Here is a 15,496-nt window from a genome sequence, read left to right on the forward strand (position 1 = left end):
TTGCTTCTCCTGTGCTTCTCTTTCGTAACAGTTACTACGTCTTAGGTCAGAGCGTTCTTCTTTGATGCGCGGCGTCTTCGTCGTTGTTCTGATGCTTTTCTGGGCAGGGCATCCGAAATCATCGCACATGCGAATACATTTGTTTGTTGTTGTTGCGGGAGGAGAGAGGCAGCGGCACCGATTGTTGTGAGCACAGAAGACCACATCAGAACCGCGCCCAGGTGTGAGTCACAAGCAAAAACAAGGGAAGAAGGCACAGAGCAAGAAAAGAAGGTGACGTCCAGGGAGACGGGAACACCATGGAATAATATGACGTGAGATGTCAACAGCATAGCGAGAAAAACATGAGTGGGGAGGGTCAGACAGCTTCTCGAAGAGGGGACGGGAGCCAAGGATGCCCTTCAACTGCAAATCAGTCAGAGGCAGACTGCACCTCAAAAAGCACCACAGGTGTCAAGAGCGGCACGTGTATGTCTGTGTGTGTGTGTGTGTGTGTGTGTGGGATGTGACGTGATCCAAGTGCTTTTCTATCGTTGTAGGTGTGGTATTTCCATCCATCACACTACCCATTTTGAAAGCGAAACAAAGAAAAAAAAGACGCCGTCGTCACGATGACGGGCGCAGCAACTCTGCACTCAAAAGCACAGAGCTGGGAGGAGCAGCGGTAAAGAGAAAACGACAAAGAAACATAAGACGCCGAGCTGCTCACTCGCGCGTGTCTATGAAGCTGCAAAGGCATATACTCCGGATGCGGTGTAAAGAAAGACGTCTATATGAGAGCAAATTAAAGCGCAGTGGGAAGTCTTTCGCACCTGCGACTGAAATCCAATCATGGCATCAAAACATTTTAGCCTTCTCTATGATAAGCACGTCACACCTTGGAGCAAAGATAGTGCCTCATCTAGTTTAGGGACAAAGGCAAAAGAGTGCAGTACTTCTTCTGAAAAAAGCGACAAGACACCCTCTTGTACTCCTGAGGAGGACGTGCAAAGAGATCCTGTCAATGCGGGCGAGGACGTCGGGCCTGGGTGTAGAACATCCGTGCAATGTAACACGACTACATTGGGAAACGGGTACTGCCACTGCAGCAGCGTGTCCATAAAAGCGTCCTCATCCAATATTCCCAAAGAGCTGCGCACACCTCCTCCACCATTTACCCCCTTTTCGAGAGAAGCACCATGCACATTTTGAAGTTCAACAGCTGCATCTCGGATATGGCCGTCGCACAGCGGGATGCTTGCACTCACGCGAGCCCATCCACGTTTGAAAGCAGTGCTAAGGATGTGAAAGGCAAAAGAGACGGTAACATGGCGGCGCAAGACCAAGAAATCGGCAGCAGCACCCTCACTCAATGCTGCAGCCGACACGCCCGGGCTTTTGCGTACCTTCTTGAAGGTTTGCAACAACATCATCCACGGTGCCTCGCTCAGAGTGGTAAGCGATAGGGTATGGGTTGTGCTGTCCGCCTCCTTCCCGTAGTAGCTCGTGGCGAGGCTCACAAGAGGAGAAGGAGCCACAAGCCCATCAACACACAGAAGATACTCCATAAAGTGACTATCAGTAAGAACCAGCCGCAGTGCTCCACGTCGCGACTGCCACACATATGTCGCGGGGCAGTAGTAGTTAGCCTCCAACGCTACAATGTTGTCAGCGGTAATTCCCCCCTCATTGATATCCCTCCGCCAGAGACCCGACAGCCGGAGATTTAGTCCGGACCACTGTGCCTCGCGACGAAGCTCAGATAAGTCACCCAGTTGTTCGCCGCCACCGCTACTCCTAGTCAAGAGGGAAGGGAAAAAGAGTAACTGTAAAGTACGCTGTGACGCGCTTCCGTAGTACCGTAGGCTCCCTGACACTTCTGCCCACTCCGCAAAAACGGGTATTAGATCATCAAAGCAGCACGTGCCGTCTATCAGTAGCCGTAATGCGCCACACGGTTTCGTGCACGGCAGTGTACTATGCCGAGAAAAAGCACAATCTTGTCCCAGACGGCTACCCCGCTTATCGGCGGACTCACAAAAAATACTCAATGCAGTGCGCAATAGACGCTTCGTAACACTGGCGATACCGCCTTCGTTCATCTCACCGTTGCAGTGCGTGGGAACAACAAAGATAAGCTTGCAGTGAGCATCTGAAGAGCCGGAGGTGCAACTGTGTGGCCGCAGTGCGCAGCCAAACCCATTGTTCGCCGGGCAGGTAAAAAGAAGCTCCGTTGTGTACCCTAACGATGCGGCTTGACTAGCTACTGCTGACAAAAAGTGCACTGGTGGTAAATGAACACCAGATGAACGCACCTGCTCACTGCTTTGATCGATGTCATCAAAGTTAGATACCACGAAAAAATGGAGCTTGAAAGGCTGCGAAAGGTGATTTTGCGCTTCGTAGCCAAACAACTTAGTCGCAAATATCGTGCTCGCCGAAAAGGAGGTGGTTTCGCACAGGCAATAGGTTAGTGCTGATTTCATACTCAAAGCTGGTACAGCGTTCCACGCCTGAAGAGTACGAATGTACTCCTGTACCGGTGCCTCGCTACCTGTCTCACTGCCTGCATCAGGCAGGTTCGCTTTTCGACACGCATTATCCTTTGAATTGTCCTTTGACGCCGAGACATCCACCAATCTGTCTAGAAACCAGTCATACTCGACGCTACATCCACTGCACGAGCTTGAGTGCTCCGGTGCGGCGTTGTCTTGTCGCGAACTCGCAAGCGCAATGGCTTTCACAAAGTCCGCAACATCAGCACCAGAGTCGTGGTCCAGTGAAGCAAGGTGTGCAACTCCCTCACTTTTCTTCGCCTGTCTATGCCCCTTTCGGGAAAGTAATGGAGACTGTGTTGGTTCAGTTTCTGCAGCGCATCTCTCCCCTCGCCTTTCACTGATCGAGTGGGCACTTCGACGCGTTGTCTTTGCGCCTTCTTTCAATACAGCTTCTACCCCTTCCTTGAGAGACGAATCGTCCTTCTGTAAAGGTATCACCCGCTCTGTTGTCCGTGTGTCTGAGCGAAAAAAGCACACTGCACGCACCTTGATCAGTTTTGGGCGAGCCTCACTCGCCAGGGGACTAATTGTGATTTTCAGAAAGGTGTTGAGCTGAGTGCCCGGTACCTTCAGACTAGTAACACAGCTGGGAGCAGCTGAAGTAGTAGTAAGCACAAGAAAGCCACCATGCCGGGAGCTAGATGTTTCAATGACAACGCTGAAAACATGCCTTTCTTGATTGGGAAAAGCTGCAGAATCGAGATGAAGCGAGGGTCTCTCGATATCATCCTCCACGACAAGCACAGCAACAAGGTCCTGCACCACATAAGTATCGGTACTGCCTCCTGTCGGCAGGTCAACTACCTTGTTGTGCGTGTAAGAGAGCAGTTCTCTACGTTTCCGCATATCCACTCGGTTTTCAAGCTCAAAAACTGCACAAGCTTCATGCGAGAAAGAAGTGCATGTGACCCAGCTCTTCGACGGCAGCTGAGATCTCGACATCCACAGTCTGACGTTTTGTGGCGTCAGCAGCGCAGACCCGATACCGACACCTGTGGCTTCCACAACCTTGAAAGCAACTAGCTCGGCACTTTTGAGGTGCTCAAGAAATCCCTCTACTGTAGTATTAGAGCTTTTCACTGTTGCACTCCGTAGTGGTAAGTTCTCACGTTTGTGAAACTTCGCAATCTTGGGTGATCGACTTTTTCTCTCTGCTTCCTTGAGAAAAAATGTCTTCTCAGAGTCATTGCTGGGGGAAGCCTGTAGTTGCTGTGTAGGCTTCTTTTGAGGAGCGATAGGCTTTTCTGTTTGCATAGAAGGCTCAATCACGGCTGCTGCATCACTCAAAACCTCAGGGTCGTTATTTGAAAGAGAAGCTTGAAATGCTTCTGGTGCTGCTGGTTTCGAACATTTGTTTTGAGAATGATCAACGCATGATTGTGAAAAGGGGAATGGCTTCTTGTGAAGAGCTGCAGAATGTGATGTTTGTGAAGAGCTTGTTTTGGCTGCAAGAATGCCGTCTAGTGCATCTGAAAACGCCCTGATGTTCACCTCCATGATTGTTCGATGTGTCTGAAGCGAAACTCTTGGAAAAAAAATGTATGCTGGTATCCCTTGCCACCGCCTTTGTGCAGCAACAACTTCTCCATGAAAGTACCTTAGAATTAAGGAAGAAGGGAGAAAGAGCGCAGCCGGGAAGTATTCAGGTTGCCAAATGGCTGGTAGCGCAGAATCATGGCATTAGCTACAGAGTGCAAGGAAGGCCTTCATAAAAATCAATGGTACGCTAGGCCTATGGCTCAGAAAGAAGATTCAGGCAAGAGAGAGAAAACGGTCTCCATTACAACTCCAGTTGTACTAAAGCGCATCCTTCTTGCATTCTTTGCGTTTTGGTGGGTGTTGAACCGTCGGGACTGAAATGTTGAGAAAAAAGGTAGGAATACTGTGCATCGCCTGCACGGCTGTGGGAAAGTCCAGCGCCGTAGGGGGAAAAAGTACGGTTGTTCACTGTTGAGAAAGATGCCTTTACTCCAACGTTGGATCAGTGTTAAATGCTGCCCTGTTGATCGTCTGAAACGGGTGATGCACAAGTCGCGACGTGCCGCTTTGAACGTTGTTTCGAAGGAGGTATTGTGCCAGCCACATCACCGGGTCGGCCTGTGATGTGTTGGCGGCGCCGTTGACCATGCCGCTCGGTGTAATTTGGCCCCTGTAATTCTTGATTAAGTCTTGAAGAGCCGGCACAAGCGTTGGAAAGACATTCTCAATGAGGTAGCGATGATCTGCGGAAACTTCGTTTTCATTGCCGGCCCTGCACTCACCAATGTGATCCAGGAAAAGGCCTTCCTCAATGAGTCGCACGACATGCGCGCACTCTCCTTCGGAGTTTGGCAAAACCGGCATGGCGCCGTCAGGGTTGTGTGGGTTTTGGTGGGGGGGCGCGCGTGGGGCTGTGTGTGGTGGCTGGCTGGCTGCGGGGGGGGTGGTGGCGGGGGAGAGGGTCTGGCTGTGGCTGGGGCATGGGGCATGGGGGGGTTCGGACCCGCTGGCCGGGGCGCGCCTGGGGTGGCGGGAGGGCGCCGGGGGGTGGGGGCTGCGCCCATCGCCCGGGGCGGAAACCAGCGCGTGGGCGGAAGCCCACGCCAAAGAACGCCCCGGGGAAGGCGGGAAAGCACCGAGGACGGAAACCAACGTTGGGAAACCTTAAAACCAAAAGCGCAATGTTCACAACCAGCTGCTGCGCTGCTTTTCCTTTAGCTGACGCGCAAGGTCCTGAAACGTCAGCGCCGCCTGCGCCAACTCCGCCGATTTGTTCTGCATCTCGCTCAGTCGCTCGCCCCGCTGCTGCAGCTTGCGCACGTTCTCGCTCATCATCCGCCGGGCCTCGGTGAGGCTCACATTCTCGCGCTCGGCGATAGCCTTCAGTTGCGCGTAGCGGCCGCGTGGCGGCTCACTCGAGGTGGGTGCACTGGCGGCCGCTGTCGGTGCAAGTGCGCCGGGCTGCCGTGCAGATGTCAGGCCCTGTGTCGACAGTGCTGCACCGCCCCCGCGGTTAGCGCAGCCAAGCGGCTCTTGCTGCTCCCTCTTCGGGTCTGGTTTCGCGACCGGTGGCGCACTTGACAACGGAGAGATGGAGCTTGCGCACGGTGTTAGCACAGGGGTCGCTGTTGCGGGGGTGTTGCCCGCAGGCATCTTCGCCGCTCCAGTCGCTTTCGTTGCACGCAGCGTCTCAGACTCGAGCCTCAGCGCAATCTCCTCCCACGGCAGCGTCATGAGGCGTTTGAAGAAGCCGGTCTCTTGCTTCAGTGTCGGCGCCGGCGGCAGATAGCGTCCGTAGCCGCGGAAGGTGCATGGCGTAAAGTGGTAGCGTGGACCGCAGAAGCAGGGGTGCTTGCGCACCCCACTCGCTTTCGAGGCACCCAGATTCGCCTCCACAAAGAAGTGACCGACCACGCCGCTGCTAGCGCCGAGGAAGTACAGATGCAGCACGTTCTCTATCTCGACCAGCAGCACCTGCACATTCTCCTCGCCAGCAAAGTCAAGAGTGGCGTACGACTGCATCATCGGCTTGGCCGTTCTGCTGTCCAAGATGTTCACCCACCGCCAGCCGTTTGCATCGCGCGTTACCACGATCAGCGCGCCGCGGCCGTGGTAGACACTAAAGTGCTCGAGACGGCGCGCAGGGTCGAGCCTGCACGTGGCAACCGGCACCGCGTCTGCCGCCGTGACCTTCGCCGCTGTCGAGATCAGCGATGCAGTCGCGGGAAAGAAAGCAGAGAGTTGCACCACAGCAATCTCATGTGCGCCAACAAATGCAATGGCTGGGGCGACGTGGTCGTTGGCGGAGTCGTCGCGGCTGATCTCGTAGTCGCGCATTTCGCCTGCATCCGTGTCGTACGTGAGGTTGGCCTTTCCTGGTGTCCACGTTGTCTTGACGTGCACGATGCTGCCCAGAAGTGCGCTGTTTCCCGTCGCCACAGCCGCACCGCCCACCGTAATCGCCCACTCCAGAGACGAACCCGAGACCTCGAAGCGGACCAGAAGCAGCTTTGTAGCACTCGTTGCTTGCGGCAGTGCCACCCAGTTGACCTCAGCGCTCTGGCGGTAGCACCATGCCTGTGGGGCGCAGTCCGCGACGCCAAACGCAAGCGACATCGACATCAGAGCAGCGCCAAGTGCGTCGCAGCACGTAAGGCTGCCGTACTCCCCAGCATTCTGCACGGGTGACGAAATAGAAAGTGCGACTTCGAACATCTTGATATCACCCGACAGGTTCGGCAGCAGTGGCTGCGCCGCTGCAGTGACCATGAGGCGCGTAGCGAACGTGGCGTACGCGGGATGTGCGTAGGTGATTAGGCGCATCTCGCTCAAGTTCCACAGCAAGAATCCTTTGCCGTCCATGAAGAGGCACGCGAGGCAGAGCAAGCCCGTCTTGTTGTTGCACATTGCGGTCTGGCTGGCCATCCAGAAGGCGTCAAGCGAGGCGATGGTTGACCCGACCGGGAGCAGCCCGACGGGGACTTGAAGTATGAAAGGCCGACCATTGTCATCCTTGCCCGAGAGGTCGACAAGTGCAACCGATGAATCCTCCAGCAGCAGCAACACGCACTTGCCATCCTTGTAAACAGACACATTGTCCGTCACGGTGGACGGCTCCAGACGTGCATTAACAATTACCGCCTGCTGCACCATCCGCTTTCCAGGCACGCCGTGCCCGTCCAGCTGAAGTGCCGCCCGGTCCAGGTTGAGGACCAGCGAGCCGGCGTTACGACGAATGTCGTATTTCATGATCATGATGATGGACTCGGTGCTGAACACGCGCAAAATTATCTCCGTCGGCAGAAACACTGTGTGCAACGAGGGTAATGCCGCCTCCAACACTAACCCATCGGCATCCTGGCCGATCGCCAAAGTTGACCACGGCACGCAGTTCGCCAAGGCTTGCGAATTGACGCTGAAGACCTCGTTGGACTGCGGCGACAGGCAGACCGCCTGCGCTGCATCCGTGACGGTCACCATAACGCTCTGCCGCCAGAGATGTGCTACATTCGAGCCAGCCACTTCCTTCGCCTCCACATCAGGCAGTGCGTGGCGCAGGAGCGTGTCGCCACCGCGCAGCAGCTTCTCCCACGTTGAGGTCACCGCCGTTCGCTGTATTTCCTCGGCGAGCGAGCGTATCTGGTTCTCGGGAAGGTGCAGTAGCAGCGCTCGGGGATACCACGGCGCCTGCGGGCTAAGCTCGCGCAGCTCACGGATGCTTTCGATACCACCAGTCTGACGGTTGCGCTTTGCCAGAATCGGCCGCAAGCCATCCTCGCTGGTCACAAACAGTGCTTCCAGGTCAACGTCTGCTAGCCCACTAGTCCAGTAGTTCGACAGCACGCACGGCTCCACATGAAAGACGTTAAAGTAGTTCTCCACTGTGTTCGCGCCGGCGTCGATGCCGTTGCCGCCTGACCCAGTCGCGGACCCCTTCGTACGCGCAGCCTCCACACCGTGCTGTGCCGTGTACGCGTTCAGGTGCGCGATGACAGCGTCCTGGCGCATCACCTGCTTGTCATCAAGCCGGATAACCACCTCGAGGATGTCGCGCTGGCCGTGCAGTAGCATGTACATCTGACTGTGCTTGTCGTTGGTGGTGTAGAAACTGTCGAGGGAAGTGCGGGCCATATTCAGACCAACACGATACTCGTTGTACGAGAAGGCGTCGGCGAGTCCGGCGCTCGGGGCGTCTGGCACGCCTTGCGAAATTTGCTGAGAGAGATCAACGACCCAGTAGAGCTCGGCCACCTTGTCACGCCGCTTCTTGCTCTCGTTCCACAGGAGGATCTTGGTGCAGTGCATGGTGACAGCAGCGACGTACACACCACCAGGCGTCACGCGACATGCGGCCAAATGGCCGTCCGGTTGTCCAACGATGCTGTGGGCATCGAAGAAGCAGCTCACACGACCCTCATCAATGTACCACTTGCATACACCAGGAACCCCTCCCACCACACCGATGAGTGCGTTCGGGTTGTTCGGGTACGAGTCCATCGAGATCAGAGAGCCCGTGATGAAGAACTTGTCGCGGCTGGCGACGCTCGTGTCAAGGATGGGGCCAGTCACGTTCTTGCAGAAGGGTAGGCATAGGCCGAGCACGTTCGTCTCCGTCACGGCCCACCGCAGCTGCGGCCGCTCATCGGGGTTGTCAGAGACCGGATCGAGCCGGAAGTAGGAGACGCTCCCGTCCTTGCGTCCCACCGCGCCGCACGTCAAGCCTTGTGCGACATGCAGGCAGGTAAACGGGGCACCAGGTTCCATGCACCGCAACATGCTGTCTCCGCTCCCATTCACGCCGGTGCTGTAGTCCAGGCACAAGAGTGTCTCTGACGAGAGCACCAGAAAGCTGGTTGTGCCGGAGTACACAAAGGCGTCTAGCCAGTGCACCCCACACGGCAGAGGTAGCAGCTCGCGGCACATTTCCTTGCCAAGCACGAGGACGTTCGCGTCGTCGCCGATGCACACGAGCACGCCGAGAATGGCGTCGTACTTGCAGATGTGGTAGTCTGACATAACCACTGTGCTCTTGCCGCCCACCCGAAAGGGAAAAAGGACACCACTGTCGGCGCCTTTGGCTTTCTGCGTCTGCGAGAACATTGTGCCTCACAGGTGATGGGGAGGGCCGACTATGATGACGTGTATGTGTAGTCGAACTTGGGTGTATGCGCGGTGTATAGAAGGGCAAAGGAAAACACGGTGCGAGTTGCAGAAAAAGGTAGGCAGAGAGTCAAGATCTCCACTCACACACGCACACGTACAGCGCCCCGAAGCAAAAAAGAGAGGCCGAGTGACAACAACAGAAAAGTGGCCAAACAAACAAATAAAAACGCGCACACGCACGTTGTTTACTGACTTACACTCCTGCACCCGGGGCGCACCAGGCGGGAAGAGGAAAACAAAGGTACAGACAGGCAGGCGGAGACACGGTCGACCAGTAGTGGGACAAAACACCGCCGCACAAAGAAGAAAAAAAAAAGCAAACGCACACACACACGACCCACACAAGATCGAAGAGGAGAAGAGAGGAGGGAGGGGGGGAGAGGAGGTGCTGTCGTGGTAGTGCTGGTTGTGGAGGAGATGAGGAGCCAAGACCCCTGTAGAGCAAAAGAAAAGGGAACAAAAAAGAAAGAAAATCACGCACACACACACGAGCGGGCACAAGTCCGGCTCGTGTTCTTCAGTGATGTGCAGATACGCACACTGTTGTCTTGAAAACAGAAGCCACAGCTACAACGATGAGCGAAGGAAGAGAGAGAGAGATACGAGGAGATGGGGGGGGGGGGGGGGGGGGGGGGTAGCAACACCATGGGCAACGGTGGGGAGGGGGCGATGTGCATAATGTATCGCTGTGCAGAGATGATCGCACGCGGTCATGTGGACGAGTGGAGAAGGAGGGAACGTGGAGATGAAGGAGTCGCATGTTTACGAGCGCAAAGGAGAAAGAGGAGAGGCGCAAGAGATGATGATGATGCTGCTGCGCGAGAAACAGAGGGGGAGAGGGGGCGGCTTGAAGGGGCACAACGGCACGCGCAGCTACACCAACGGACCAAAGATTGTGTATGGACGCCACTTGTCGCAAGAGCAGGCGGGGTCACTTTCGAGAACCCTCGTCAAGAGACACAACTACTGCCCCACTTGGCTGAATGGGGGAGATAAATGGACACAATTGAAAGAAACGCAACTGAACAATGTAGCCCTTCAATGCAGTGACAAGGAAGGAGAGCAGGAGCAAGGAAAAGACACCAGGAGAGAAACAGAGACAGCAAGCGAGCTGTGCAAAAAATATACACATACACCACATATACGCACATACACCGCGTTGGGTCTTTGTATTCAGTCGAGACAGAGATATCTCCTGGCAGCGAGGGGACGGGGAAGAGAGAAGAACGAAGGCGCACCGTGGCCACGTCATGCTTCTATCTAACCTCCTCCCAATCCTTCCCCCCCCCCTCTCCTCCAACCTTTCGGATCGCGTCCTCAGGGTGCCATAGAGAAGCCGGTGTAGAGCGTGCAGTGGTAGCCACAAGCAGCAGCGCAGAAAAAGATGCAGTGCATTTGGCCAACGCGCCTGATACGGTACCGCTCGGCAGAGTGCTTCGCTTACATCAGGAACCTCTGCTACTCCATCGAGGAGATGGAGAAGAGCCGCGCGTCGCCACCGTTTGAATCGTCTGATCCTATGGCCACCGCCACCGCTGGCAACTCCTCCTCACAGACTCGAATGAGATCCCTGTGCCGCTCAACTCAGATAGGTATCTCCTCCTTTGTTTTCAAATATTTCACGCGGGAGAGGCTGACAACCCCAAGCCTGCACTTTCCGGTGGCGCAGGGGCAACACCCCTCATGACTAGCCCGTTCTGTTGAGACTCCATGTAGTTCTGCAGGGGCTAAATCGTGCACCGCTACCCCTAGGTATGGCGGCGTTCATGTTCTCATCATCATCTGCACATCACTCTGCTTCGAGTGTACTGGCACCGAGGCGCCCTTCAAGCACATCACCAGCGCCGCACATTGCCCTTGCCGCAGGAGCAGTGACAGGCCATTTCGCGCTTGGCCTTTGCGTGAGGTGCTCGTGCATTCGAAGCGCATCCTCTTCTTGCCGCAGCTCTACCCACAGCCCCCACCATTCCTTCTCCAGGTACATCATGCCACCTTCGCTCAACGTCAGCAGCTGTTCCCTGCGCTGCAGCTCTCTTTGAGCACGCTATGCACAACCGTATCCATCTCACAACGCTTGTTGTGAATTGCCTCTCTACAGTGGACTGAGGGAATCGCAGAGACCCACGCAGCGCCTGCATCTCTGGACACTTGAACAACATCCTCTCCGGCTGGCGCTCTTGTGCGGTGAGCGTATCGTGTTTGGCGCGCTGCTAAGACGGCACCTCTGACGGTTTTTGCCTCACCGACAGCACTGTCTCCACCTCGGTCTTTCACATCGCCTTCTTTTTGGAGAATTCCAACCTTTCGTTCTTGAGCGCTGCGGAGTGGGATGTTTTCAGGGACGTCTCACACTCCTTGCGTTGCTCCGCATTGCCTCACAGCGCCTGCACCTCCTCGGCTAGCTTTTCATCCTTCTCATGGCATGAGGTGGCAGCCCGCTGCATCTGCGCGCGCAGTTCCGGCCGCCTCCGCCTGACGTAGGGAAAGGCTTGCTTGGATCTGTAAAACCGCTGCACAGGGCGTGGCTCGCTTCACTGCTGCACCGCCGCTGGTTTTTTTCCTTGTCGGACTTGCCGCTACTCTCGGTCGCTTCTACGTCATCTGATGGGGTAGCTGTTGTGGTAGTCGACGCCCTTACCTCGGTAGTAACCCCGCCAACAGCAGCCATGGCATGATACTGTGCAGTCTGCACAGCGAGCACCTTCGGTGCCACGCGCTTTGCTGCATCCGCCGCAGCGCACACTTCTCTGACCTCGGGCTGGCACTGGTAGGCTTTTTCCACGGAGCTGGCGAACCCCTTCACATGCTTCGGCGTATTCGCCGCTTGCCGCTTCATCCCCACCGCATACGCCTCGTCTAGTGATCCGCTGGTGCCTGCGAGCTGCAGTTCCCCCAGCACAAGGCGGTCATGTAGTGCATGCTGCTTGAGCTAACACCCAGTGGTGAGCTGGGCGAAGCTGATAGGCAGCGCACTCGTACCAGGGTTGAGGAGTGCTGCCGAGAGAGCTGTCGTAGCTCCGTATTAGCACCTCAACACCGCGCCGCAGCTGCGCTACAATCGGCAGGTCCTTGCTGGATGCGGTGGGTTGTGCACAATGCCGCGAGGAAGATGTCGGGGCTGAGGAAGCTGGAGAGACGGAGTCGGCAGAAAACGTGTCAGCGCGAGTGCTTGTCACGGTGGAGCGGACGGCGACGAAATCCACGTCCTCCACAGGACCTATCCATAGTTGGAAGAGCTCCTCTCTGATGACTGGCCACTGCCTTGGTATCGAGGAGGAGGATGAATCTGTGTACGACGCGCATAAATGAGAGCTGTTGCAAGGGGAGTGTGAAACTTATGAACGGAGGGGGAGGTGAAAGCGGACTCAAACAACTCCAATGCGTTCAGCAGACTTCCACTGTTCGAGTGGAACACATCAGATGGAACGGCAGGGCTGGTGGTGTCAGCGACCGACGCATACGAGAGAAACAATGCAGCAGAGGGCGAGATCAAGCAGAAAGGAGTGTCATAAGAGAGAGAGGGACATCCGCACGGAGAAGAGCGCATATGACATAAAAAAAAATGAAATGAGGACGGTGGCTCAGTATGGACACGAAGTCGTCTCTCTTTCTCTCGTTGATTGCGGATGAAGGGGAGGAGAGGTATGGGTAGAAAGGGGTAAATGGTGGAGGGGGTGGGGACCCCAGTACGCCCAGGCACTCATCAACACCAACACAGAGAAAGAAATGCCCACTTTGACGCACTGATAAGGGAGGGAAGAGGAAGAAAAGTGGAAAGGGGGGAGGGAAGAGGCGAGCTAAAGTGAGAAAGGGAGATGCACATTGCAGCAGCGGCGATGGGCACAGCAAACAGGCACGGGGAGAGTGAGTACAACCCTTGTGAGAAGCACCACGCGTGCGGATGCTTGGCGACGACTCCATGCTGCAACTCGTCATTCCACATCTGCGCGTCATGACCTTACGCGTCGCGGCACCCAGTGATGAAAAGAGAAGAAACAAGAGAAAGTTGTTGCATTGCCGAGGTGGCCCGGAGCAGAAAAAGCCTGAAGCGGGCGAGAGAAGGGGGGAACCCCTCCCCTCCCCTCCCCCTCCCCCCCCCCCATCCCACAGTAGCAGTGAAAAACAACAACAATAATAAAGCAGTAGCAGAAAAAAAAAAAACAAAGAAACGAGGCAAGACCAGGAAGCAGCAGTACTGGGCTCGCAAGCCGCACCACGCACGCGCATAAGGGTCCTTTCTGACAAGCTGAAGCTGAGGCTGCGAAACAAAAAGAGAGAAGGATAAGAACACTCCGCGCTGTTGTCCTGCCATCTTACGCTTCCTCCGGGCCAACAACAAGAAACGGGGCCACGTTGGCGCACAGCGTCGGCACAAACGGGCGGTACGCGGCCTTCGGCTGCATCTCCGCCGCGAGGAGGTGCTCGCCAACCGTGGACACCCTAGTCTCCGCAAACACCAACGTTGCCTGAATCACACCATTGGAGAGTCGCACCAGCTTTTTTACCCCTGACGCCGGAGAGAAGGGCCGGTGCGCACACCCACTGACATTTCGTGGCTCTGTGTCATCATCTGGTCCCGCCGCCCGGTACCCTGCCGCCTTGCTGGTGTCACTCCACTCTCGGTCCATTATGTACTCGCGAAATGAGTGAGGGAGAGGCAGCACATTAGTGCCGTGTAGCTGCGAAGCTACAGGACGCGCAAGAAAAAGCGCGACGTCGTCGTATGAGGGGAATAGTGGATAGGTATCCTCCTCTAGTCCCGCAGACAACGTTCCTGGCGGGGTGCGCCACGAGCTGTCGTCACGCTCAGCGACGTCACCGCTCTTAGCCGTGAGGACGATGCGCCGGTCTTCCTCCACGAGTGCCTTGATGGGTGGAAGGAGAGAGCCAGGTGTCACGCGACTGTGCTGTGGCATCCACCATAGGCGCAGTGAGACGGAGCGCAGGGAGGCGCAGATGGGCAGGACAACACTGCGGTGTTCAATCGAAACCTGACACCAGTGCGACAAGCACTGAAGCAGGCAGAGCAGCCGTGGGTCCTGATGACCACCGTGCATCACCACACCAAGTTCAAAGGCATTCTCAGCGATGCGGTGCACATAGACGCCACGCACAGCCTCACTCACACGCGCAAACACATCCGGCCCGGTAGGGCCACTGGAGCTCTTGGAACCAGAGCGACAGAACTCGATGTGGCCCTGGTTGCCCGCTTCGGCAGCGATATCGCGAGGCACGGCATTGCCGGTTAGAGCCATTGTCAGCTGAACCTTCTCATCCATTGTGCGCGGCAGGAGAATGCACAGTGCCGCGCAGTGCGCCAGCGACACCCACGAGCTCACCACATCCTTTTTCGCCACTGCCACTGCGCGGAAGCATTGAGTGAGTCGGCTGTACTCAGCGCCAGAGGAAAACATCGAAATGTAGCTGCCGCAGGCGAGCGTATGGGGGTTGAGAAGCGCTACCACACGTCGGTACGCCAGAAGGGTGAGCTGGCGGCGCACGAAAGAGCTGTCAACGGTGTGCCGTGGTGCCGTCCATTGCCAACACCTGAGCGAGGCCAATTCTCCTTGTGAAGGACTCATGGGTGCAAGGGAGTCATACTGCGGCACTCGTATTGGCAGAGGGGAGGGGCACGCTGCTGAGTCTGACGAAGACACGTCGACGTCGGAGATGGGCAGCGAGGACGGCGGCAGCGCTTTCTGTGAGTGGGAGCCCTCTGCATCTTCGGCAGCGGTGGTCTCTGTCCGGCTCACCAGTGCTAGTGGTGTTGGCACAGATGCCTCCTGGGCTTCTGCTGACCGTGGTACAGACGATCCAAGCTTTGAGGCGTCTTTCCACTTACCCTCCATGTCCACGCAGCTGTAGTCCGCCTCTAAAGCAGCTTGGTGAGGCATCTCTGTGCCCCGTTCTGCCTTGCCAGTGGTTGCAGAGGGCGCCTTATGGACAGTATTTCCGAAGACAGGCAGCTGCTTGGACGGTGGCGATGTTAGCAGATCACCCTTTATCAGTGATACTAACATCTGCCCGACTGTGTCCGTGGTGCGGTGAGACACAAACAAATCTGATGTGTTGGCACGCGTGTGGTGGTAGAAGTTGCACTGCACCGGTCCCCACTCAGTGCTGTTCGGCACGGTAGGATTCATCGCCCTTACGCCCGTTCTGCACGACACGGTATTCCTGCGCTGAGCGCCTCTCTCCACCCGTGTGTGCTGCATCGGTCTTGACTGAACGAGAAGGATGACGTGAGCGAAGGAGCAGATGACAGGGTGACGAAACAAGAAAAAGAGGTCTCGGGCGACCAACACCGTTGGAGGTCC

The 15,496-nt window shown here is 56.2% G+C and overlaps 3 protein-coding genes across 3 annotated transcripts; all 3 read right to left on the reverse strand.

Moving 5' to 3' along the window:
* Window positions 1-857: 857 nt before the first annotated feature.
* On the reverse strand, window positions 858-4,034 carry LPMP_322280 (hypothetical protein; the record flags this gene model as incomplete). The annotated part of the gene is made up of 1 exon (XM_010703610.1): window positions 858-4,034. The coding sequence occupies one exon, from the start codon at window positions 4,032-4,034 to the stop codon at window positions 858-860; it is 3,177 nt and encodes a 1,058-aa protein (XP_010701912.1).
* Window positions 4,035-5,201: 1,167 nt separating this feature from the next.
* On the reverse strand, window positions 5,202-9,116 carry LPMP_322290 (R-SNARE protein, putative; the record flags this gene model as incomplete). Its single annotated transcript, XM_010703611.1, has 1 exon — window positions 5,202-9,116. One exon carries the CDS (start codon window positions 9,114-9,116, stop codon window positions 5,202-5,204), a length of 3,915 nt encoding a protein of 1,304 aa, XP_010701913.1.
* A 4,376-nt stretch (window positions 9,117-13,492) lies between these two features.
* Window positions 13,493-15,322, reverse strand: LPMP_322300 (hypothetical protein; the record flags this gene model as incomplete). The annotated part of the gene is made up of 1 exon (XM_010703612.1): window positions 13,493-15,322. One exon carries the CDS (start codon window positions 15,320-15,322, stop codon window positions 13,493-13,495), a length of 1,830 nt encoding a protein of 609 aa, XP_010701914.1.
* Window positions 15,323-15,496: the final 174 nt, after the last annotated feature.

Source organism: Leishmania panamensis (assembly GCF_000755165.1).
Source record: "Leishmania panamensis strain MHOM/PA/94/PSC-1 chromosome 32 sequence".
Classification (NCBI taxonomy): domain Eukaryota; phylum Euglenozoa; class Kinetoplastea; order Trypanosomatida; family Trypanosomatidae; genus Leishmania; species Leishmania panamensis.